We start from the raw sequence: 26149 nt of genomic DNA, 5'->3' as shown, positions 1-26149 counted from the left end.
TGACTAACTGTCTTGTCATGCCATACAATCGAGCTTTCACACACCCCTGCTGTGACCAGCTGGTGACTAACTGCTTTGTCATGACACACAACCGAGCTCTCAAAAACCTCTTCTTTGACCAGTTAGTGACTAACTGTCTAGTCATGACATACAACCGAGCTCTCACACACCTCTGTCGTGACCAGCTGGTGACTAACTGTCTTGTCATTATGTATAACCGAGCTCTCGCACACCTTTGTCGTGACCAGCTGGTGACTAACTGTTTTGTCATGACACACAACCGAGCTCTCAAAAACCTCTGCTTTGACCAGTTAGTGACTAACTGTCTAGTCATGACATACAACCGAGCTCTCACACACCTCTGTCGTGACCAGCTGGTGAATAACTGTTTTGTCATGGCACACAACTGAGCTCTCACACACCTCTGTCGTGACCAGTTAGTGGCTAACTGTCTTGTCATGATGTATAACCGAGGTCTCAGCACCCCGATCGTGACTAGCTGGTGACTAACTGTCTTGTCATGATGTATCACCGAACTCTCGCACCCCTCTGTCGTGACTAGCTGGTGACTAACTGTCTTGTCATGATGTTTAACCGAGCTCTAACACACCCCTTCCGTGACCAGTTAGTGACTAACTGTCTTGTAATGACATACAACCGAGCTCTAACACACCCTTTCCGGGACTAGCTGGTGACTAACTGTCTTGTCATGATGTATAACCGATCTCTCACACACCTTTTCCGTGACCAGTAAATGACTGATTTGTCATGACATACAACCGAGCTCTAACACACCCTTTCCGTGACTAGCTGGTGACTAACTGTCTTGTCATGATGTTTAACCGAGCTCTAACACATCCCTTCCGTGACCACCTGGTTACTAACTGTCTTGTCATGATGTATAACCGAGCTCTCACACACCTCTTTCGTGTCCAGTTAGTGACTAACTGTCTTGCCATGATATACAACCGAGCTCTCACACACCCTTTCCGTGACTAGCTGGTGACTAACTGTCTTGTCATGATGTATAACCGAGCTCTAACACACCTCTTCCGTGACCAGTTAGTGACTAACTGTCTTGTCATGACATACAACTGAGCTCTCACACACTTCTGTCGTGACTCGCTTGTAACTTCCCTGTCGTGACGGACAACCGCATTGTACATAAGTAAGTCTACATTCCCGTACGCGTATGACCATTTGACATAACCACAAAAGATGGTGCACTACAAAGCCAGTTTCATTCAAATTCAATACAGGGCAAGCATGTATAGAGATTTCTCGTAATCCACAAGCAAGATTTGGTTGTCTTGTTATCACGTTCCATAATGCTGCAAAAGTATTTTTAAACGGCGGATTACTGCAACTGTCTATGACGAATCTGCCAACAAAATAAAGTAGAACGTGATAAAGCGAATAAAGGCAATCGCAATTAGTTTTACCAAATGCAAACACATCCTGCTTAGCTTAGCGGTATAAAGCCCATGAAAAGTTTTCCTTATCTGAATTCACATTACACCCAATCTCATTAAAATCAAATCTTAGTTCTCGCTACCGTTAAACAAAGATCTGAAGACACCCCATAACGGGTCACGTCAGACCGACCTTGCGCGAACTTTGACCCACCAATGGAATGACTGAAAAGAAGTCGACATTAGCCAATCAGAAGGGAGTTTTCTCGTGCTTTACGGCACTAATGTCAAATTGGCGACTACGCTTCGAAACATATTTTGACAAATTCTCGATTTAAAATTTGAAACCTGAACAAAAGAACATTCTGAAATGGCTAATAGATGATCTAGATTGTATGGATTCAGTCGTTATGCCCGTAACTATCGTTATACCCCGTGTTAAAGTTTTCGAGGTTGCATAATTAGAAATCACATTCCGACTGTCACTTTCATGATCTGGTAAGCGACGCTCTGATTGGTCTGATGTAAGGTCCTTCTGACGTGATCCTTAATGGGATGTCCTCGGATCTTTGTTCAGCGGTAGCGAGGACTGAGATCTGATTTTAAAGATACTGCATAACACCTAAATTATATCCCCGAACAGACTTGGCACAGCATGCTTTAATTAACGGTGCTGAAACATTATCATATTCAATGTTTAAGTTATTTACCTGAATTGCATATTTGTCACGACATTTGAAGTAGCCTCGCACAATTTCGATGTTTTTCACATCAATTATTATTAACCGGAGAATATGTTAAAATATCACAAAGTGATTAATTATGTAAATGTTATTATGGTTATATTGAGGATGAATATAACTTCGTACTAATTTGCGCTGCATATATACAGTTACGTACAAAATATAAACATGCATTTTATATCCTAAGAATACATTTTATTATTAATAGCCACATGATTTATTCTATTAATGGACACAAGAAGTATTGTTACTCAAGATCTAGCTATAATACCGTTTAATAAAGCATTAATATATATTTAATTTGCAACATTTCAAACTTTATTAACCAACAATCATCATAAACGTCGTCGTTGTCCTAACCAACATCACCAACCCCCGAACGAAAAAAAGCACTTACGGCAATAGGGGTATGCGCTCTCTGTTGTGAGGTAGAACTTGCCCTGTCTGTTGGCCCTGTCGGAGAAATAGCCCATCTGTGGGCACGTGCCGGAACCACAGGTGCTGCACGAGCCCTCCGTGAAGTCCTTGTATGACGCACATGGATGCGCAGTGAAGTCGCACTTTGTGTCGGCAAGGGAGGCAACCCAGTATTCGTGTGACTGAAGGTGGCTGCAGGAAACAGCTTCAGGCACTTCTGGAAATTGAGTGAGTGAGTGAATGAGTGAGTTAGTTGGGTTTAACGCCGATTTTAACGGTATTCCAGTTACATCACGGCGTGTCAGCTTAATGTTGCAGGAAAGCCCGAAGTGATGCAGGTCTCAGACGTTTACCACTTCGTAGAAACCCACGAGCACGGGTATGGTGCTGACAAACCTGGAAACATAATCAGGGCGAACCGGGATTCGAACCCACAATCATAGGTTTCTAGCATGACCAAGGGACGACTTCTGGAAAGACGTTAGTATAAAATAGCATACAACCGGTAAAAGGACTGGTACACCAAGTATTCATATGCATACATGATCTCACACCCAGCATGACACAGGTACTTAGCAGAATGTAGAGAAAAGGGAATACATAGATTTTTGTCTAATAAATATTATCCACAGGCAATATTAAGTCAGTTGTAGGATGTCACTTTGCCGATTACAAGGATATTGCTTGACTAATGATACTAATCAAGGAAAGTTTATAGGTTGTTCAAAGTTTGGATGATTTTGAATTTAATAACGTAGTTAACGTTTTCAAACAATCAGATGTAGATAACGGTAGACACCTTCAGTCGTTTAACAAACAGCACTGTAACAGTTAACTCATTGTACCTACAAATGGAACCGCCCGTACGGATTCCGGGCAGGTTTATATGTCCTAATATACCATGCTATGCTTGTAGTATGAGGTAGCCAAAGGGATCTGATTGTCAGGCTCGCTGTCTTGGTTGATGCATGTCATCGTAACCCAGTTACGTGGATTTGTGTTCATGATGTCACTCAATGGATTGTCTCGATGACTGGATTATTTACAGACAGCCGTCATATATTGTTGACTGCAGCTTCAAACAACAAACATGCCTCTATAGAAAGTCAGATATGCAGATCTTACTCTTGAACTTGAACTCTACAGCGTCCAGTAGTCCATGCGAGACCGCAGGGGGACATCCGGGTTGGTGCCCTCCGCCATTAGGGTAGAAGTCCACGTGACCCCAGGCCGACATTGTTCCCAATCCTGGAGCCATATAGTATTGTTATGATACATACACCTTTACATAAGGGAAACATTATTCAGAAATGAAAGATATAGATGTGTGTTATATTAAGCATTTGTTTACTGCGCCAATGTAAATATGTTGCATAATGTATGATAAATCGTTTTGCACCAACATGTCGACCGAATGCATTGGTGAGGTTCTTCACCATAAAAAAGACTAAGCCATATCATGACACCGGCAGCACAATTCGAATAACTAACACAGTCGTTTCAGCAATCACAGTTACCTGCGTCATAGAGTGGTGCGCCATCGGTGTGAATGTTGTCAACATAGATGGCATCAGTCGGGTCCAGACGAACCGCAGGATCAGTTCCTTGAAATAATGGTCCGGCAGGGTCCAGTCCTGGAGAAAATCGATCTTAGATGACGATATCAGCGTGGGAATTACTGGCAAGTATCAATGATGACCATTCCAGTACAGAGACACATTGTCAGCCAACGTTTTCTACCGTCTAAATAGGAAATGAACAAGGCGACTTGCCTTGAAAAGTAAGTTGGAAGGTTCGATTTAATTCACATGTATTAAATTTGCAAGCTAAGCCCACCTACTGACAGATTGAAGAAAATATTGAAACTGTGTTTGCAGATAAGATTTGATTGTTTGTTGTTTAACGCCGCACTCAGCAATATTCCAGCTATATGATGGCGGTCTGTAAATAATCGAGTCTGGACCAGACAATCCAGTGATTGACATCATGAACATCGATCTACGCAATTGGGATACGATGACATGCATCAACCAAGTCAGCGAGGCTGACCACCTGATCTCGTTAGTCGCCTCTTACGACAAGCATAGTCGCCTTTCAGGGCCAGCATGCTGAAGACCTATTCTACCCCGGATCCTCACGGGTTTGCAGATAAGAGCTATATTAATGTCCATATCATAACTTGTATGCTTTTTAATGGCAATAAAATGGTAGGGTGTCCCCAGCAATCATGTAAACTGTGTGAACCAAATCCGAACCTGAGATTCTTCCAATGCCCTCGACACGTGACCCGACGTAGCCGCTGATGTGAGAACCAAGACTGTGCCCCATCAGATGCACGTCCGCCATCTTGGCTCCCATCATGTCACGTGCAATTTCGACTGCCTTTGCAATTATGGCACCCACAAGTCGAGTGTTCGCCACTGATTTGGGATAGAACTTATGAGCTCCTGACTTCCAGTCTACTGTGATTACATTGAAGTTGTCCTGCGGGAAAATTACATGTTAAAGTGGTTATTAAAGTCCCTGAGAAACTTTCTGTGAACATTACATACGCCAGTGAAGGGGGTATGCGTAATAAAGTGGTTGAAAGCGCCACGCAATGCCATTCTACTTAAATAGTACAGTTCTGTTTTAGTTGGGGGGGGGGGGGGGGGGGGGGGGGGGGGGCACGAGTGGCCCAGTCTTCTATGGCGCCGCGATTCACTGTACAGAGTTGCGTCCCTTGGGCACGCCAGAAACCTATGATTGTGGGTTCGAATCCCGGTTCGCCCCGATTATGTTTCTAGCTTTGTCAGCACCATACCCGTGCTCGTTGGTTTCACCGAAGTCGTAAACGTCCGAGGCCTGCATCACTTCGGGCTTTCCTCCCATATTAACCTGACACGCCGTGATGTAACTGGAATACTGTTAACATCGGCGTTAAACCCAACTCACTCACTCACTGTTTTAGTTGATAGGACAGGAAGTTACCGCTTGTCTCCGATAACGTTGATTTTGTGTGAAAACTATGTTGCATGTTACTTGTGAAAGAGGGTTGTTTTAATACATGTATAGATATGATTTAAAATGATCAATCGGGTCCATTAATGGTTGTGATTAACGCGAGACAACTTACCAGGCGAAGAAGGTACTTTGTGGAATTTGTTACCCAAGGCTCATCTGCCTCGCTGAGATATCCATGTACAATTATTTTTGTTTTCTCTTTAACATCAAATAGACTGTTGATAAAACTGGATACATTTTTGTAGTCTAATATTTGGCCTTGACCTTTACTTTTTCTTGTGTACAAGGTCAGAGTAACTTTCACTTCATCAGGCGAATCCGGTAGCTCTCCAAACGTGTTGTCGAAACCATTGTCCTCGGAGAAACATCCCAAGTCACCATAACAAACTGATGTTTTTCCAAACAATAAAGCTGAAAATAATAAAGTTTGAAATGATTATGGAACATGCAACTACATTTGGTGAACGTACTTGATATTAAGTAGTCCTGTGTCTTTAAGCAAATGTTTGTTTTAAATGTGAAATGGTTCAGTTAAGAAATTAGTTGAAGCATCAGTTAAGAAATTAGTTGAAGCATTTTCAACTCTAAAGAATTTTCAACAGGGCCTAACAATATGCATGATCAACAAAGGTAGTGATGCTTACTGCTGTGTTATTAATAAACGCACTGATGCTAGCCACTGTTATCAATGAAAGCACTAATGTTAACCACTGTTATCAATGAAAGCACTGATGCTTGATACTGTTATCAATGAAAGTACTGATGCTAGATATTGTTATCAATGAAAGAACTGTTAGCCACTGTTATCAATAAAAGCACTGATGCTAGCCGCTGTTATCAATGTAAGCACTGATGCTAGATACTGTTATCGGTGTAAGCTCTGATAGTTGCTGCTGTTATCAATGTAGGCAGTGATGGTGCTGTGTTATCAATGTAGGCAGTGCTGTTTGCAGCTGTGTTATCAATGAAGGCAGTGATGGTTGCAGCTGTGTTATCAATGTAGGCAGTGATGGTGCTGTGTTATCAACGAAGGCAGTGCTAGTTGCAGCTGTGTTATCAATGTAGGCAGTGCTGGTGCTGTGTTATCAATGAAGGCAATGATGGTGCTGTGTTATCAGTGTAGGCAGTGCTGGTTGCAGCTGTGTTATCAATGTAGGCAGTGCTGGTTGCAGCTGTGTTATCAATGTAGGCAGTGCTGGTTGCAGCTGTGTTACCAATGTAGGCAGTGCTGGTGCTGTGTTATCAATGTGGGCTGTGCTGGTTGCAGCTGTGTTATCAATGTGGGCAGTGCTGGTTGCAGCTGTGTTATCAGTAATGGCAGTGCTGGTTGCAGCTGTGTTATCAGTGTAGGCAGTGCTGGTTGCAGCTGTGTTATCAGTGTAGGCAGTGCTGGTTGCAGCTGTGTTATCAGTGTAGGCAGTGCTGGTTGCAGCTGTGTTATCAGTGTAGGCAGTGCTGGTTGCAGCTGTGTTATCAGTGTAGGCAGTGCTAGTTGCAGCTGTGTTATCAATGTAGGCAGTGCTGGTTGCAGCTGTGTTATCAATGTAGGCAGTGCTGGTTGCAGCTGTGTTATCAATGTAGGCAGTGCTGGTGCTGTGTTATCAATGTGGGCTGTGCTGGTTGCAGCTGTGTTATCAATGTGGGCAGTGCTGGTTGCAGCTGTGTTATCCACGAAGGCAGTGCTGGTTGCAGCTGTGTTATCAGTGTAGGCGGTGCTGGTTGCAGCTGTGTTATCAGTGTAGGCAGTGCTGGTTGCAGCTGTGTCATCAATGAAGGCAGTGCTGGTGCTGTGTTATCAATGTGGGCAGTGCTGGTTGCAGCAGTGTTTGCTGGCTGCAGCTGTGTTATCACTATAGGCAGTGATGGTTGCTGCTGTGTTATCGGTGAAGGCAGTGCTGGTACCAGCTGTGTTATCAATGTAGGCAGTGCTGGTTGCAGCTGTGTTGTCAATGGTTGGCATTGATGGTTGCTGCTGTGTTATCAGTAAAGGCAGTGCTGGTTGCAGCTGTGTTGTCAGTGGTTGGCAGTAATGGTTGCTGCTGTGTTATCAGTAATGGCAGTGATGGTTGCAGCTTTTTTATCAATGGTTGGCAGTGATGGTTGCTGCTGTATTATCAATGCAGACAGTGCTGGTTGCAGCCGTGTTATCAATGAAGGCAGTGATGTATCTAGCTGTTCAATCAGTGTTGACAGAGACGATTGCTGCTGCGTTATCAACCATGTCATTAAAATGTTGAAATCTGCCACCATTTTTAATCGTAGAATATAGAGGATATTATATGAGTGTTTATGCCATACTATAATTACGACACGAGTGCCTGACCGGAATTTTGGCACTCGTGTCGTAAACATAGTGTGAGATGAACACGAATATAATTGTTTTATTTTTTACGGAAGAAGATGTCTATATACAGAACGTATTTTAGTGTTAACCTGTAAGGACAGTAAGTCCCAACAACAGCGGAACCGCAATTTGTCGAATGACGTCAACAGCTATGACGTCGTTTCTTGCGTGACGCCATTCCGACCTCACGTCACAATAACATTCCAATGACGTCAACAATGCCGTCCAGAAAGCGGAAACAATACACTGTTGTTTCGTGACGTGATATGACCCGAGGGCACATATGATGTGTATGAACCCCGATATGTCTGCCCTCGTAGGCAATACATACAGGATATTTCCCATGTCGAGTGAAATATCATGTTTCTCTCATCGAGTGAAAGGGGAAGATATTTTCACCAGACACATGGAAAATCCTATTTATTATATACTTTTTGTGTAGTTACCGGATAGTTAAAGTATTTCATTACAAACCTTGAAATGTACATTTTCCCTATGTAACACACAGTAACGGGTCCCAACCCCTTGTATTTGCGACTAAAAAGTAGTTTCGTGTTTGCAAAAAACATTAAATAATATATAAATAAAAGTAACACAAAATATTTTGTGGCATGAAAATTCTGTATCATACATATAGATATGATTATATACAAATCAACTTTTATATATTCTTGAAAACTTCGAGACCGCTGTTGCAAGTTAAAGAATACACGCTGGTCAAGTAACAAAAATGGCGCTTTGCGAAACGAAGTTCAACGGTCTCGATTGAAGAGTTAAGTGAGAAATTTACAGTTTATAACGGAACCTTTTCAAGAGAATACCAAACGCCAAGAAGCGATATTAACTCCATAAATGACCATTTGTCATTATTTTGCGTTGTCTATGTGGATCTAACTTAAAATTGAAGTCAACAGTTTGTGAACGTGCCAGACACTTACGATAAAGGGAGACAATTCCAGGGAATTCACTCTTGTATGTCAAAAGTTCCGTCAAAGTGATATGTTCACAGCAGAGAAATATCAAGTTTTATGTTCACTGCGATGAAAACATCCCTTTTCTCAATTTCGGAAAACTCAGCCTTTCACACTATAAATTATATAATAAATGTGTTTATTTTAATTTTCGGCTTAACCTGAAAATAATCGCCAGCGGCAAGGTGTACATAATGCTTGGGTACCATGCAGGAACCGTTAGTCCCCAGAGGGACCGTTAGTCCCCATGTCCAAATTATGGTGATCAGTAGCCTGAACAACTATGTATATTAATCTTGAACTTAAGTAAAATTTGTTATATCTATAAATATACGTGACCCCTTTTCGTTATGTTCTAAGATAGCGGACCTATATATCCATGTGTTCTTGCGATGTGACGCGGTGCTCAGCAATATCCTAGCTTTTTTTCTGTTGTTGTTTAACGCCGTACTCGGCAGATTCCAGCTTGAAGACGGCGGTCTGCAAGTAATCGCGCCTGGACCAGACAATCCAGAGACTGATATACCATCCACACCGTCGGGGAACGTTCACACACACACAACAAAGTCACCACCCGATCCCTTAATCCTTCTCTTACGACCACAATGGGTTACTGGGCATTAATTCGAACCCAGAATTATCACGGGGTACTGTCCTTTGTAAATATGAATACGTTCCTAAAATCAAACGCCTGGGACGTGAGGGTTTCTGATTAAACGGACTCCGGATCGACGATGTTTCACTCAAAGTGTACTTGTAAAAGTCTTGCATCCTACCTTCCGTTCCTAGAACGAAAACCCCCAGAAGGACGCACAATGTAGTCATCGTCATGGTGCTGGACGGACTCGGGGCGATAGCTGGCTGCACTATCTATAGCAGTAGGCACACCACGTGCTCATTCCCACTTTATCTTGACACACCTTAGTGCTTTTTTGAAAATATGTGTCACCTATAGTTATTTATGTCGAATATGAATAGACAAATACACTGTGTTTATCTCACACAGAGAACACATGTTTAGTATGTCCCTGGGTCTTCAGGGAATCTCTTACATAAATTACATCCCTCTCATACATGCATGTACTTTGTCTTTGAAATTAGCAAAATAAACTAGCAAACAATTACTGATGTTCCAGAATAATAATTATTTAAACGGTCTTCTGATCAGCCCTAGTCGATACTGCTCCTGTACCTGCACACTTGAGAATACCATAACAAAAATCAATACCGAGGTATATTTTATTCGACATTTTTTCTAAACAGTTTTACATCTCTAATGTTCAGCAATAGTTGGGTCCATTGGCTGACGTCTTCAGAAAGAAGGAGCCGTTTTTTGACGGTGAGGCGTGGTACCCCATGTGACTACAGCCATGGCTGCCGCATGACGTGCAGTGGCCTTGTTTGTAGTTGTGTTGTGTGCAGGGGAATGCGTTGTAGCTGCAGTGGTTATTGATGGAGGATGTGAAGAAGTCAAGCACACGGCTGTGACTGCAGGCGACGCCATCTTTCATCTCTGTAACAAAGTAATAATTCGTGTTTGTGGTCTTGCCACAAAACGTTTTAACGTCGTGTTTAACGCCACATTTGGTAACATTACAGTTACATGGATATGAAATTGAAAAATACAATCGAGCATAGTGTCGAGTATCATTGAGTCGAGTATCAATCCACGCCCTCCGCAAACGATGACACGTAATAAACGAGACTGACCACGGGTGGCCCAGTCGTCTAAGGCGCCGCGATTCGCTGTGCAGAGTTGCGTCCCTTTGACACGCCAGAAACCTATGATTGTGGGTTCGAGTCCCGGTTCGCCCCGATTATGTTTCTAGGTTTGTCAGAACCATACCCGTACTCGTGGGTTTCACCGAAGTGGTAAACGTCTAAGACCCACATTAAGCTGACACGCCGTGATATAACTGGAAAAGTGTTAAAAGCGATGTTAAATCCAACTCACTCACTGACCATCCGGTCTATAGAGCCGCCTTTTGCGACCAGCATTGTTTGCTTGGGTCCGATTCTAACGTGGGATGCCAACGAGATGTTTTTTGTAAACATTGTTCCAATCTTATAATCATAGCATTGCTGCTCGAAATATATGTCATCAAATTTGTACGATAGATAACGTGCATCTAATAGCAATGAACGTCGAAAAAAACAATGTATCATGACGTCGTCTTTTCTGTAGTATCACTGATACTTCCAGAACCGCAAGACGTCTGCTGTACACTATGAAAATAAAAACGAAAAAGGCCCTTTCTATAGTTATGAGAAATCTCCATTGTACGATTTCGACTAGATCATAGAGTATGAATCACTGTCAATTAAAATAATGACACAAGACGTGCGCAAAACAGTGAACGCATCCTGCACCACCGGTATCACCTGTCACAAACACATGCAAAGGCAAATCAACTTTTCACTGAAAAAAGGTAAGGGAACATATGGGATTAAACACCATGCAACAAACATCATACCATAGATCGTTCCGAAAGCTTCACTAAGGCCTTGGACACTCGTTGAAATTGTCGTAAAAAACAAACATGCTCAATTGTAATCAAAGGTTGTGAAATGTAGACACTGAAGGCTTAAGCTGCTAGACTATTGCTTGACATAAAGGGAAAGATGAATATGGGAAAGTTGAAGTCAAAAGTGCTGTTGTGTTATATCATTTTGTAATAGCACCGAGGACTTGGGACTTACTTGACATGCCCCCCGTGACGAAGCTGAAGATGTGGTTACCGGTGTTGGCGGGGCAGCCGGGCTGGTTCAGTCCGCCATTGGGGTAGAAGTCAGCATCTCCAATTGCCTTCATGAGGCCGAAACCTGGTGGTTCAACAACCTTGGTATTCTCATATGTATTTTACAGCAACCTTGATATTCCCATATGTATTTTACAGCAACCTTGATATTCTCATATGTATTTAACAGCAACCTTGATATTCTCATATGTATTTAACAGCAACCTTGATATTCTCACATGTATTTTACAGCAACATTGATATTCTCATATGTATTTTTCAGCAACCTTGATATTCCCAAACGTATTTTACAGCAACCTTGATATTCCCAAATGCATTTAATAGCAACCTTGATAATTCTCATATGTATTTTACAGCAACCTTGGTATTCTCATATGTATTTTACAGCAACCTTGATATTCTCATATGTATTTTACAGCAATCTTGATATTCTCTTATGTATTTTACAGCAAAGTCATACTTGCACAGTTACTCCGATACTGACATACGAATGATGATTTGCCACGACCACTTTCCAAAGACTTTAAAAAATAAGAAATTATCAAGCTCTGTGTAACACGCTTGTTCAAATATTGATAGTGTGTAAACGAAGTTTGATCATTTGTCTGAAAGTATTTAGTTTCTATGAACCTATTAAAACAACATATACTCGGACCCTCGAGACATTTGTATAGATAGCATGGTCAGCAATGGAAAAACTCTCACCAAGTTTCAACAACGACTCTCCATCTGTGTGAATGGCGTCAACAAAGTTGGCGTCTGATGGATCGAGGCGGGTGCGAGGGTCATAGTTCTCAAAGGAGGGCCCAGCCGGATCCAAACCTATAACAAGTGTTTTAATAACCACCGCATCTGTCGAGTACCTCGACGACAGATGTTCTTTTGTTATTCTTGTCCCGTTCAATAGCAAGTAAGTGAGTAGTTAACCTTGAGTGACCCGTTGAGGAAAGCTTACCAAAACCTGAGAATAAGGACAGGACTCGCGGATAAGCAGGAGTGGGGGTAAGCAGGAGTGTGACCTGTACCTCCAATTTGGTGACTTTTGCCCTCAATGTGTACATTTGGAGACATCTCTTAAAGGGGAAATAAACTCAACAAAGCAACGTTACAGATTTTGATACTTGAGGGCTGATTAATCACAAATGCGTCACCAAAATTAAATTTGAAAAAAAAAATGAAATAGAAAAAGGTGATAAGAAACAAGCGAAATCGTCCTCGAAACGAATACTTCCGGCACTGAGGAGGTCCCCCTTATTTTAAAACAGGTTCCGGGGTTTGAAACGCTGTGCAATTTAACGCTCATAACGATAGGTCCGTCGCCCAGTCTGCCCGTTTCTGCCTCAGATGTTTAAATAGCATTACGTCTTTTTTTCAGTTTGCTCACCATGTCCTCAACTTATGTAACCTTACTTACATAAAAAATGCCTTCAGTTGTTTACTCAGAGGATTAATCCCTGAGAGGCATTTACTCCGTGGAATAGCGCCGAGGGCGGCTGGTGTTTTATTACCCCAAAAGGGTGTCAGTAATAAAACGCTAGTCACCGACTGTTTATTGTTATTGTAATTGTTCATAATATCAAGATTAAGTGTCGTTTCACACATTCAACAATGTATGCAATGTTGTTATTTTTGTAGGATTAACAGAAATAGCAGAAAAAGTATATATAAAACGGTTAAGAATCACATGATTGGTAAACGGGACAAACGTATTAGCCAATGAAAACAGTTGTCATGGCTGCGCCGGTCGCTTTAAGCCACGCCTTCATATAGGTCGTTTTGTAAGCCGATTACGGAGCGTGTGATATCAGCGTTTTCACTTTCATTACTTACTTTCTACTAATATTATGAATTTGTCTCTCTCGGACATTGATGTATCAAGGAAAATTGATACACGCAAAACAATCGCTATCATTTGTTTCACTTTATTTACCCTGCTAGTTTCCATATATCAACGAGTCATGTCAGTAAAAGAACCTGTGATCCTGCCAACACCATGAACGATCTCGCCGGCGTAGCCGCTGATGTGGGAGCCGAGGCTGTGACCGATGAGGTGGAAGCTGGAGTAGGCAGCGCCTGCAGAATGAAGGGTCTTGATCATGTCGGCAATGACGGCGCCGACGACCCTGGTGTTGGCAGCAGCCTGAAGGTAGTTGGTTTTAGCAGCCCCCTTCTCCCAGTTTACGGCGATGACGTTACAGTCTGCCTGTACAGAATGCAATGGTTAATTGGTAACTACAGTATAATCACTGTTTGGGACACTCAGTTAAGGGTTGTCTTTAGTACATGCGGGTATTCACACCCTTGTTCTTTTCGTGACGAATGAACACTTTCAATTATACTATTTTTTCTTCTCCATGAACAAGTGTCTGTTTTTCAAGGTTTCACGATTTCCATATGTGGTATTCCTTTCAGTGTGATTACTTGTAATAAGATCATCATAATAAACGATGTATATTGGATTTGACTGTAAAAAGAATATTTGATAAATCGAAGAAAATATAATAGATTCATTTAATAGCTGATTATAAAAAATTCGTAGTGGTTCTTTAGTTTTTTTGGATCGCCTCCGTGGATAGAGAGTGGTAGGTCAATGGTTCGATTCCGGCCGCGTCACACCAAAAGATTGTACAATGTTTACACGGCCTGGCACTCGGCATTAAGGTGATAAAACAAGAACTGGTTGGCTCGTAGTCAGGATGCTGTGTCTGAGTGGAGTGTCCATGTTAAGCTGCGGCATGGTATCTCAGTAAAAACTGTAAACTGTATAACTGGCATTAACCCAGGCTTATGCAAGCAGCCATTAATACACGTGGCTATTTTAGTCCAATAATCTTTAACCCGACTTCACCTCATCATTACTTTATTATATATTGTCTAAATACCATACGTTTGTCAGTAATTCTTGCGTCATTTGCTTGATCCACTGAGCGCGTCCATTGTCTGTATATCCATGTGTGATCATCTTGGTGGGATGTGCGTGGTTGTAGTGCGACTGATGTACGCTGTTGGAATCGGCTTCTTTCAGGATTTGGGCTTGTGCTCTGTTCGTCCTTGTATACAGCAGGAATTGTATGCCCTGAGATTCCGGGGATTCTGGGAGGAAGCGTTTGGCATTGTTGTACGGGCTTGCGTTACTGAAGCAACCATACTTTCCGTAGCACTTGGAATTAGTAAAGATAAGACCTGCAATCATAAATTGCCGCCATTATTTCAAACATTCTTCTATCAAATAGTTCCAGTTAACTTGGGGAAAACGATGGCTGTAACAAATTGTATTGATACATACAGCAGTTGTCATAGATCAGGGGTCTTGATCGTGAATGACTTAGACCAACGGGATAGCGTCGCAACTGTTTACGGTCCCATCTCCACAATGGCGTAACTGTTTTTGGGGTGTCAAGGGATCCGGCAGCGTATTGCCGTTCGGTATCGCCGTGGTCAGTTGTTTTAGGTATGACTAGGCAACTCACAGGGTCGTGAGGGTTTTCGCTTAGTTAAGGAGAAGTTGAGATATTTGTGGACAAATTAGATACCGTAATTTTCTAATGTCTACCTTTTTCAATGTCAACTGAATGAGTATCAACTGATCTACATGTAAGCCTCTTCACGTGCCTTTGTTTAAATCGACGAAGAAAAATTGCATAGCATTATTAACTATTGTTCTTTAATCACTGCCTTCTCGTTAGTTCTGACAGGACATATTAGGTTTACATAAATACGTGCACAGCATCCACTGATACTCATGTACCAACAAGGGAGCACGGGTGGCCCAGTCGTCTAAGGCGCCGCGATTCGCTGTGCAGAGTTGCGTCCCTTGGGCACGCCAGAAACCTATGATCGAGGGTTCGAATCCCAGTTCGCCCCGAAGTGGTAAACGTCTGAGACCTACATCACTTCTGGCTTTCCTCCCACATTAACCTGACACGCCAGTATAACTGGAATACTGTTAATAGCGGCGTTAAACCCAACTCACGCACTCATGTACCAACAAGGTTCAAACTTAAGAACCAGTGAATTGCTAATATTACGAAACGTATCCAACACTATGTCAGCGCTACAAAGTGTCCATATCTTGGAATATAGATCACCGCGTCGGTGCTACACCTGTTCATGTATTTGGGTAAAGATTACGGTGTGAGCTACTCTACAATCAGAGAACAGTTACACCTTTTGATGAAACTGGAACCTGTCCACGATTTGCTATAATGCTCACCGTGTGTGCCACCAAACACACAGACGAGAAGAGGAAGCAACATGGCAGCCATGAGTCGTGGCGGAGACAGACGACAACCTTGACAGAATACCCAGGGTCTTATCACTAAGTCGTGATACAATTTAGTTTGATCAAAATGGCACCAATGCTGAATACACTTACAGGGCGTCACATAGCTTTAGTCATAATTCATTAATCAGCTTTTCCTTAGTGTTGTCATGTGACTTTACTAATAAAACTAATCCAATCATTTAATCATTAATCTAATTAATCATTTACAAAGGAATACATACATATTATAACTATTACGATGAATATACTTCAAAACGCACTTATTATTCGCAGAAATATTCATAAACACTTTTAAAATCATGTAAACATGAAAAATTCCACTAGCTGGTTATCGGTAAACCCGATACCAACTATGTGTTACCAACTTTACTTAATTTTACAGCTGCTAATGTATATCACACACACACACACACACACACACACACACACACACACACACACACACACACACACACACATACATTTTGTAAAATGTATCTGAAATCGTGTTAACTCCGAAACCCAATCGTATCTCATGATGCCATCGATCATGTTTCAGTATCCACGCCGCTCTTAGATGACTGTTGTTGGAGGCATTATATCTGACAACACCTCAACCTCTCGCTTGACACCCGCGGGGTTTTCAGTGTTCCGGTGCGTGGGCAGACACAACAATCACATGTTACTTTTTGCCTTTTCGTAAAGAGAGTTGAATGATGGGGTAAAACGTCTTTCCACATCAAATGTTCATAACAGGTCCCGTGTGTACTAATACCCACAACGGAAATAGACTTCTGGTTCCTTTTGCTTTTCAGTTAACAGAGTAATCTTGCTCCACATTCGCGTGTGAGGAGTCCTTCATGGATGACGTTGGTCGTGCCGTCACACACGGCAGCCACGTAGTTCAAGTAGGAGTACCGCAGCAGTTGCATCCGACCTAAACAGTACTCCAGCCATCCTGGAAACATACGACACAATATGATCACAAACAGCAGTACTACTGGGGAACTGATATGAAATATCTTCTGAGATCAATGTTATGACCCGTGAAGATCCGGGTTAGAATAGGTCTTCAGCAACCCATGCTTGCCGTAAAAGGCGACTATGCTTGTCGTAAGAGTAGACTAAGGGAATCGGGTGGTCAGGCTCGCTGACTTGGTTGATGCAGGTCATTGTATTCCAATTGCATGGATCTATGCTCTTGATGTCGATCACTGGATTGTCTGGTCCAGATTCGATTATTTACAGTCCGCCTTCATATGGCTGGAATTTTGCCGAATGCGGTGTAAAACAAGAAACAAACAAAATAAAGAAAGAAAGAAAAAAAAAAAAAAATGTGGGAATGTATCTGATTATATAGTGAATAATATGTTATTTGGTCAAATTAAGTATATGGAAACGATATCATGTTTATGAAAAATGAATGAATGAACGAAATAATATTGCTTTCCATCGTATCATTAATTTAGACAGTTTGAGGGATTTGAGTTCGGTTTAACAGTATTCTAGTTATATCACATCGTGTCAGCGTCATCTGGGAGGATAGTCCGAAGTGAGGCAGGTCTCAAGCGTTTACCACTTTGGTGAACCATAATCGGGACGAACCGGGATTCGAACCCACAATCAAAGATTTCTGCCCAAGGAACACAACTCTGCAAATAGTCAACCCTATGCACTTAAGAACAATTATTAAAGTATTATATGACACATCAGTCCAACATGACAGAACATCTATGTTTATTAAAATCTATATCTTGTCATAAAGATTTATTTCGTTAGGAATGCCATAATCGTATTGTTGTTGAAAGAATATACAGATTAAGCGTTTCTTTTCAATCTGTTTTACTGTCGGAAATTCCTCTAATGATTATTTTACGTCACAATGCGTTTTTTCATGTGCAGCAACGTGGATTTGCAACATGTGCGTTCATCATGTGCTCTGTGTTCATTACTGTGTCTTTTGTACGTATGTCTAATCGAGTTTGTACGTCAAGGAGACAATCCATGACACCAAAACACACTGCATACCGCTAATGATCAACTGTCATTGGCGAACATTATCCCCCAACCCCTGACAGAGTCAAGTCCAGTTTCTTGTCTGAGAAACAATGCATGAATTACACAACTTGTGTATAGGAGTCATGTTCATCCAGCACACCAAAGTTCGTTGATGGTCTCAGATACTTTTGGGATCTTGACATTGTGTGTCCATCAGCACCAGCGAAAACATCACACACCCTTCCAACATCCCAGTGTGCCCGCGGCTGGTTGTTGACAACAATAAGAACCAGACCACCTTCCGATATTGCTGGACTGTCACGGCTCCATCTATGTTGAACTCTTTAAGCCATTGTTGACTTTCGAGGTCAGCAATGATTTGTGTCTCTCCTGCCTCCTACTATCTATTTTCTGATCTGTGCACATGTCTTTGGGGAGAAAGGCATCAACTCCGCCAAGCTGAAAGGGGTGGGGTGTCAGCAGGGAATAGTCCTCAGGCGATGGATGTGTGAGTCAATGGGCGACTGTTCAAAACAGGCTCAACTTCAATCAGCGCAGAGCGAGGCACTGATTCAGATACAAAGGTGTTACCAAGAGTTGCATTGCATTGAGAGCCGTCTTTGTAGACTAGTCTTTCCCATGCCCCACAAACGTGTGGACCTTCAGGTGGGTTAAAATGCCAAAGTGGTAACCCCTAGTTTACACAAAGGGCCAATAAAGTGCACTAAGACGACACGGAGGTAGATCAGCCATTCTGAGTACTCGTGGTTTGACCTTCTTTTTCCGACAACCAAGAAAAGATTATCATGCAGGCGCTTCACCGATGACAGAAATGATGTACAGCACGAACTATCCAGGCAGTATGACGACATAATCTGTGCCAGCAGGAAAAGCCAGCAGGATTGAACAAGTTTAATATTTTCAAATCACAAAAGAAACGTTTCTCTGAGTCCTAAGTTTCGCAAATGTTTGTTGATATATGTAGTGCATACTTCACAAAGTTGATTTTAAGAATCAAGTGTTTCCGAAGGCCATGTGTTTGCTTCTCTTTTTAAGAAATCAGGTGCTTGAAACCAAGAATGAGGAGCCATCAGGTGTTTACGTGATTATCCGTGTGAACAGTGGTCAGTCGGGTTTCCAACAGACATTTTGTCGACTCTGTCCAGAGCTGTACCCTTTCAACAGGTATAGTCAGTTCACCCTTAGGGAGACAGACACACTGCCAAGACTGTTCCTTGTAGTCGAAATTTAGAAGTAGTCAAGGATGGCTGCAATGAAGCAACATGCGTTTTAGTCGCCACAAGAGAATAATCCCTTTTCGGACGCCTCAGGAAACAAGTGAAGTTCAAACCATTTCAATGAAGTCAGAGGACAACTTTCTAGAGACATTCTTCCCATTTCTTTGTAAAAAATTTAGGAAGCGGGTCATCCCAAAATAACCTCGCCCTAACTATGAATTGAGTGAGAAATCCACAAGGGTTGAAGACTGAACTGATTGTGCTCACAACTTCTATTTTCGTAGATAAGCCATCTTTGTGGATGGGGCCAAAGGCAAAGTAGTCATCAGAGACATTCCATTTGAGACCTTGCGCTCTTTGAATGAGTGGATTGTCTTAATTTAAGTTCACGACTTACGACTCTTGCTCAGAAGTTGTTTGTTCAAGGTTACAACAATTGAGGTCAAAGTAAAGCTTTCAGAAATGTTTTATAAAAAAATACGTCCGATGCCATGCCCTATTTTAACTTGTACTATGTGTCCCCATGTTTTTTGCAGGTACACAATTGATTTGCCTTTGAATGTGTTTGTGATGGATACCACTGGTAAGGCTGGATACGTTCACCTTTTAGCGAATACCTGGAATAATATTACTATCGGATAGCGATTCATTAACACATGATTTAGTTTGAATCGTACACTCGACACGGCAGGAAACTGCCCCCACTATATCATTTTTATGATGGTTTTTATGTTTCAACAATATCAGTAACAGCACTATCATGTCACTGCATTTTCTGGTCCATCGATCACTTGACTGTTGAATAATTATTCAAGTCGTGCGAAGGGCGGACCCTACCAGTAGGGCAGGACATGCTCACCTTTTTAGCCAACATCTGATATTCAGTGATAATATATATAATTGTCACAGATGTTTTGCCTTTTACACACAATGGAATCTGTTTTGATGAATGACTGTTCTCTGGCGTTACATACAGTCCGTTTGACTCCAAATGAGAACGATGAATTGCAACATAACTCAAAATCCAGAAAAGTGTATGAAACATCAATACGGTACTTGACCATGAATACCCTGTACCCAACAAAATCTGAATTTTGTTTATTTTAAGACCCATGACGGATGAAGTTCTTTCAGAAACTATCATGTAATTTTGTAGAGAAATGTGTACATGACACGTAGGGGGACAAACCGTGGAAGGAACAGCGCAAGCACGGTCTGCACGTGCTACACAGTGGCCGTGTTCATTCAATGACAGGATGCGCTACTCAGCAGATGTTAAACAGTTGATGTTGAATGTGTATGATTTCTTTAGAAGTGAAGCAGAAAGAGCGAAGCCTTTTTATGCAATTAATAAATTCTTGAAACGAGCTTCAAAAGCTCTTGGTATGTCCCTTCAGAAACTGAAAAATGTTTGTTAGTCGACGAGATACAAATAGTCAGGCCAAGGAGGTAGGGAACATGTCAAAACCACGCAAGGTTGATAAATTTCAGAGGGATCAAGTCAGACGTGCAATTGTTAAACTGCACTCAGAAAATAAGTACCTGTCCCTAAGAATTTTGAAGAAACACCAGCAGACAGTGAGTACCCAGTGGTGACTGTAAGAAGTCTGGTAGAAAGTTACCAATGGGAAAGGGTGAAAGACTCATAGTTCTCCATGCTGGTTCTGCTAGTCAGGGTTTCCTCCCAGACTGTGACCTCGTCTTTAGAGCCAAGGCCAAAGACAACAGGGACTACCACACAGAAATAAACTGCAATGTATTTCTGGAGTGAGTGAAAGATAAATTAGTCCCTGCTTTGCCTACGAAGTCTCTCATTGTCATGGACAATGCACCGTATGATAGTGTGCAGGATCCAGAAAGCAAGACTCCATCCTCTAATAACCGCAAAGGAGACATGGTTACTTGGCTGCAACGGAGGAACATTACCTTTCCTTCTCGAGCGACGAAACCACAGCTCTATGAAATCATCAAAACTATGAAACCTGACCCCGTGTATAAAGTTGACAGTTACATCAAGGGTCAGGGTCACGTTGTCGTACGACTGCCACCTTGTCACTGCGACCTGAATCCAATCGAGTAGGTATGGGGCATCGTCAAGGGTGACGTTGGACGATGGAACACAACGTTCAAATTACGAGACGTTGAACAAATCGTAAATGAATCCCTTGGTTGGGTAACAGTAGAAACACGGAGGCGTTGTGTGACCACAGTCGTTGACGAGATAGAGCCACGTTATTGGTCACGAGATGGACTACGGCCAGCAACAGTCCAACCTATAATAGTGGCAGTCGGTTCAGGCACCAGCAGTTCCGACGACGAGATCTATGGCATGAGCAAGTCAGATTGCGACTGAAATTATCATGAGACGGCCCCTCTAACGCATTTCCCCTACCACAGAACGTGCAGTGCATGCGTGCTTGCGCTGTACCGTCCTCGGTTTGTCTCCCCCCCTACGTGTCATGTACACATTTCTATACAAAATTACATGATAGTTTCTGAAAGAACTTCATCCGTCATGGGTCTTAAAATAAACAAAATTCAGATTTTGTTGGTACAGGGTATTCATCGTCAAGTACCATATTGATGTTTCATACACTTTTCTGGATTTCGAGTTATTTTGCAATTCATCGTTCTCATTTGGAGTCAAACGGACTGTAGTTAAGTGGAGATGTCATATGATTATGGGCATGCGTTTGTCGGTTTTATTTGATTGCCTAAGTTAAAATGGATATATTGCTCATAATCTCAACTTCAGTTTTTTTCCAGACACGAATGTTTTGAGGCCTTTCAGACATGTGTTGAATACCGCAGACTGCAACATCACACACCATTCCCTCATTTTTTAATAAAGATAAAGTTTAAATTCCTGATGACACGTGACAAAAATTTAATGTGCATAACATTTACAAAGCAGCAGTACCTGGTCTGTGTGTGCTGCAGACGTGGCGGATTATCTGTCCTACCTTTTGTAAGTGGAATACCTCCTGACAGGACTTTTGGTACAGGTAAGCTCACTTGTGTTAAAGGTACCACTAGATGTTTGAATGGGAAACCACTCTTTGTTTATAATGCATCAGAAACTATATGAATAAGAATCTGAAAATTCATCCATTTTGTTTGGCTTCAAAATTGTGAAAAATAATAAGCTTGGCTTCAACGGTCACAAACCAACAATTATCAAGTGGGATATATATTCTTGTAGATATGTGCGAGGATTAATTGTCATTGGTATAATCCATGTTGCTACATATAGTTCACTTTTAAAACACAAACAGATCAAGAATATACATTACAGTCACTATGCTGAGTAGTACCTACGCCCATCCCAGAATATCACGGGGGAGAGTGGCATTCGCTACAAATGCTTTGGCTCACGTTGGCTCTGGTTTTGTAACGAATGGATGTGTACCCCGTAGTGGGATAGAGAAAAGATGATAATCGATACTGCACCGACAAGGGGATACGGTATTCGGTATCTCCGCAGCTACTTATGGTCGAAGAGCCAGTCGGTGTCTTGGTCAGTACCCTATCTTGACAAGGGTATCTATTTTTGAATCCATGCGATCCCTTTTAAGTTCAATAACAATAAGTACACTCTTCCAAAAAAAAAGAAAAAGAAACGCACAGGTAGTATGTTGTTCATTGAACCTGACTACACAAAACGTAGTATATATACTATTGGAAAATGTTCATGGCCTGATATTCGACAAACGGTGCGTCAAAATGCAGCCATTGTCGATTTGCAATGTCTTAAACTGCATTGTTTTCACACTTGTTCAGAAATGTCATGGAGAAAAGTGGCTACAAATAGGCAAGCATAAGCCAATAATTTGTCATTCAATTGTCAACATTTTTCAAGTTCGAAAATGCCGAGACTCAGCGCTGCCGATTGGAACATCACCATAGGACGTATCCAAAGAGGGGAATCGCAGTCTTCTATTGCACGCCACTTCAACGTCCACCACAGCGCCATTTGCCGCCTTTGGGACCAATACACACAGTTCAATTCCACTGCAGACCGTCCGAGAACCGGCCGACCACAGGATCGCTACATTCGCCTGTTCCACCTACGTCATCGCAATGCCACAGCTACAGACACTGCAGGGGGCCACATCCCAGTTTTGAGGAGGATATCGGACCAGACTGTCAGGAACCATCTTTGCGAAGCTGGAATCCGACCCAGAAGATCAGTTATCGTCCCTGTTTTGCAACAGATCTATCAACAGCGACGCTGGCGTTGGTGCCATACCTTACAGCCTTGGAATTTGAGAAACTGGAGACGACTGTGGTTTGGCGATAAATCACGATTTCTTCTTCACCGGCGAGATGGAAGACAATGTGTTTATCGTCGTCGAAATGAGCGTTTTGTCCCGACATTGTGTACGTGAATTCGACAAATTCGGTGGCGGTTGTGTCATGGTGTGGAGGGCCATATCCGACACCCCGAGATCTGACTTGGTTGTGGTTCAGGGAAATTTGACGGCAAATCACTACATGAATCAAATTCCTCAACCTCAACTTCTTCCAATCATTCACCGCCAGAGGGAGTTATTTCAACAGGACAACGCTCCACCGCACACAGCACGTGTCACGGTAGACTACCTTTATTATGCCAACATCAACGTCTTGCCCTGGCCGTCGAGATCTCCAGATCTCAACCCAATCGGACCTCTCTGGGATGAACTCGATCAACGTGTACGTCAACGCCAGAACACGTCGCAGACACTCCCACAACTGGCCGACGCGTTACAAGCAGAAAGGCGCAGAATTCCGCAGGACAGAATTTGAACACTTATCCAGTCAGTACCGAGGAGATGCAGAGCCGTGATTGCTGCCCGGGGAGTTCAGCGCAACCTTATGTGGCCTCATGTGACATGACAATGAACAGTTTTCAATGCCTTTCATATTTGTAGCTATTATATTAAATTAAATATATCGACTTTATTAGGTACACAATACATTTACTAAAAATCTACCTGTGCGTTTCATTTTTTGAAGAGTGTCTACTAGCAGGGAGCATAGACGCCCCTGTAAATCAAACTCTGTGATAAGACGCAACTTGCATTTGGCGAATGACAGTGTGCATTCAAAAGTAAATTGACCTCATTGCACTGAAGGTATTTGTCATTCCATATAAAATCGTTCACAAAATAAAATTATAAAATATAGAAAATAGTGCTATTAATGATCTCTCTTAACATACATTTTGGAGTGGAATACTGCATTTATTCATAGAGTACCAGGGACGTGGTGTACAATTAGCAACCTGTATTAACAGTTGTTTAGCATTCCGAAACCATCTATGAATAATTATCTTAGTTATAAAACTTCAGACTTGCATATTGTGTGATTTTGATATTTTTATTGTATTGTTTCGTGAACATCCTGCTTAGAACTGTCAGTGAACATGCCATTTTGTTCAAGATGTAACCGGAAGTAAAGTCATGCGTAAACATTGCTGTACATATTTGGTATGTTCAATTGGTGAAGGTCCAGTGAATATAAGTGCACACACTCATTCTAACTTGTTATTTACAGTTTCATTCATAATGTAGATTTTGCACATCATATAAATGTTTTGTATCATAGTTCATACTTAACAATAATGATATATTACTATACTTTCTCATACCAAACGCAACACATTATATGAACCTTCTAATGTTTCTATGTACGCTGTTTACAGAATAGGAAAAAATACAATATCATACGCAAAGAGAAGGAGCATTATGTCCATTATCTTGTGTTACAAATATCCAATGTTGACAACTATTTTGCAGCTCACTCATAAAGTTCATTTATGAAAAATATAAACAACAACGGACTTAAAACACAACCTTGTTGTACACCGGAGGATGTTGTAAAGCAGTCCGTACATTCATTATTGACCTTTATACATCCGCTGACTGATGCATACGTGTTTTTTACAGACATTTAACCATGACATCCCTTAGTAATAAGTAAATACATCATCTTTTTCCTATTTACATAGTCAAAAGCTTTTTAAAGTCAATAAATGCACAATAAAGACGACCTCTGGTTTTGCACAAACATTTAGAACAAAGAGCTTGTAAAACAAACGAGTTATCAACAGTAGAGTATTTTGGTCGGAACCATGCTTGAGACTCGGACAGTAAATCTTTTATTTCCATCCATATTCTCAAACGTTTTTCTATGATTGACGTGAAGATTTTCCCCATAACATTTAGTAGTTAAATGCCTCTATAATTACTTGGTTCACCAACTGACCCAGATTTATATAATGAAATAATCACACTTATATTCCAAGATTATGGAAATACTCCCATGTCTAAGTATGGTGCAAAGAGATTCCATGGTAGTTTAAAGAATTCACCTGCGGACTTGCCCGTATTCAGGTTATCGATGGCGTCCGTGACCTCTCTTTCAGTGATCTCACCTGACAGGAGCTCATCCGAAAAGGGTAAATCATTGCAGTTATCACATGTATGAGAGAGCAGAAACTCCTCCACAACACAATCAAACTCATTATTATCACTTCCTTGTAAGGGATTAAAAAGATCTCTAAAGTAAATCAGCCAGTCACTTGAAGGTACTAAACAACAAAAGTTCCTGTGACACCAATATTTTAGTGTATTTTTCAAACAAATAAAGTTTGGTTTTCAATATTGTAGTACATGTATGGAATCAAGTCACAAAAACGCAACTGCTACAGGAAAGCATGTATTCCATGCAAAAGTTGACTTTTATGCAAGCCCCATGCATTTAACCACCCAAGAATGGATTAAAACATGTGCGTTAACGGGATTCCATATGCGTTGTTTAGCATCAACAACTCAGAAAAACAACAAAATACGCAATTATTCAACACAACGAAATGCCACGCCTGTCCGAAAATGAGCGTCTGCGAGACATTGGTATGCTTGAAGCAGGATCTAGTAAACGTGATGTTGCAAGACACAGAAACACCATTTGGTGTTTATGACAACGTTGGCAACAGACGAATGCAGTCAGAGATCAT

General features: G+C 41.6%; 2 protein-coding genes across 2 annotated transcripts; both read right to left on the bottom strand.

Moving 5' to 3' along the window:
• Window positions 1-1224: 1224 nt before the first annotated feature.
• On the bottom strand, window positions 1225-9768 carry LOC139479024 (pancreatic triacylglycerol lipase-like). The gene is made up of 7 exons (XM_071261759.1): window positions 9667-9768; window positions 5688-5986; window positions 4828-5056; window positions 4090-4206; window positions 3698-3820; window positions 2553-2789; window positions 1225-1381 (listed from the first exon to the last, which is right to left on the bottom strand). Exons 1-7 carry the CDS (start codon window positions 9719-9721, stop codon window positions 1371-1373), a joined length of 1071 nt encoding a protein of 356 aa, XP_071117860.1. The 5' UTR covers window positions 9722-9768; the 3' UTR covers window positions 1225-1370.
• Window positions 9769-10123: 355 nt separating this feature from the next.
• LOC139479218 (inactive pancreatic lipase-related protein 1-like) lies at window positions 10124-15954 on the bottom strand. Its single transcript, XM_071262069.1, has 6 exons — window positions 15863-15954; window positions 14537-14832; window positions 13624-13852; window positions 12355-12471; window positions 11591-11713; window positions 10124-10403 (listed from the first exon to the last, which is right to left on the bottom strand). Exons 1-6 carry the CDS (start codon window positions 15912-15914, stop codon window positions 10171-10173), a joined length of 1050 nt encoding a protein of 349 aa, XP_071118170.1. The 5' UTR covers window positions 15915-15954; the 3' UTR covers window positions 10124-10170.
• Window positions 15955-26149: the final 10195 nt, after the last annotated feature.

The sequence above is a fragment of the Haliotis cracherodii genome, unplaced genomic scaffold (assembly GCF_022045235.1).
Source record: "Haliotis cracherodii isolate W230 unplaced genomic scaffold, xgHalCrac1.p SCAF_4, whole genome shotgun sequence".
NCBI lineage: Eukaryota > Metazoa > Mollusca > Gastropoda > Lepetellida > Haliotidae > Haliotis > Haliotis cracherodii.
The sequence above is the reverse complement of the archived record's forward strand: the minus strand, read 5'-3'. Positions and strand labels throughout refer to the sequence as shown.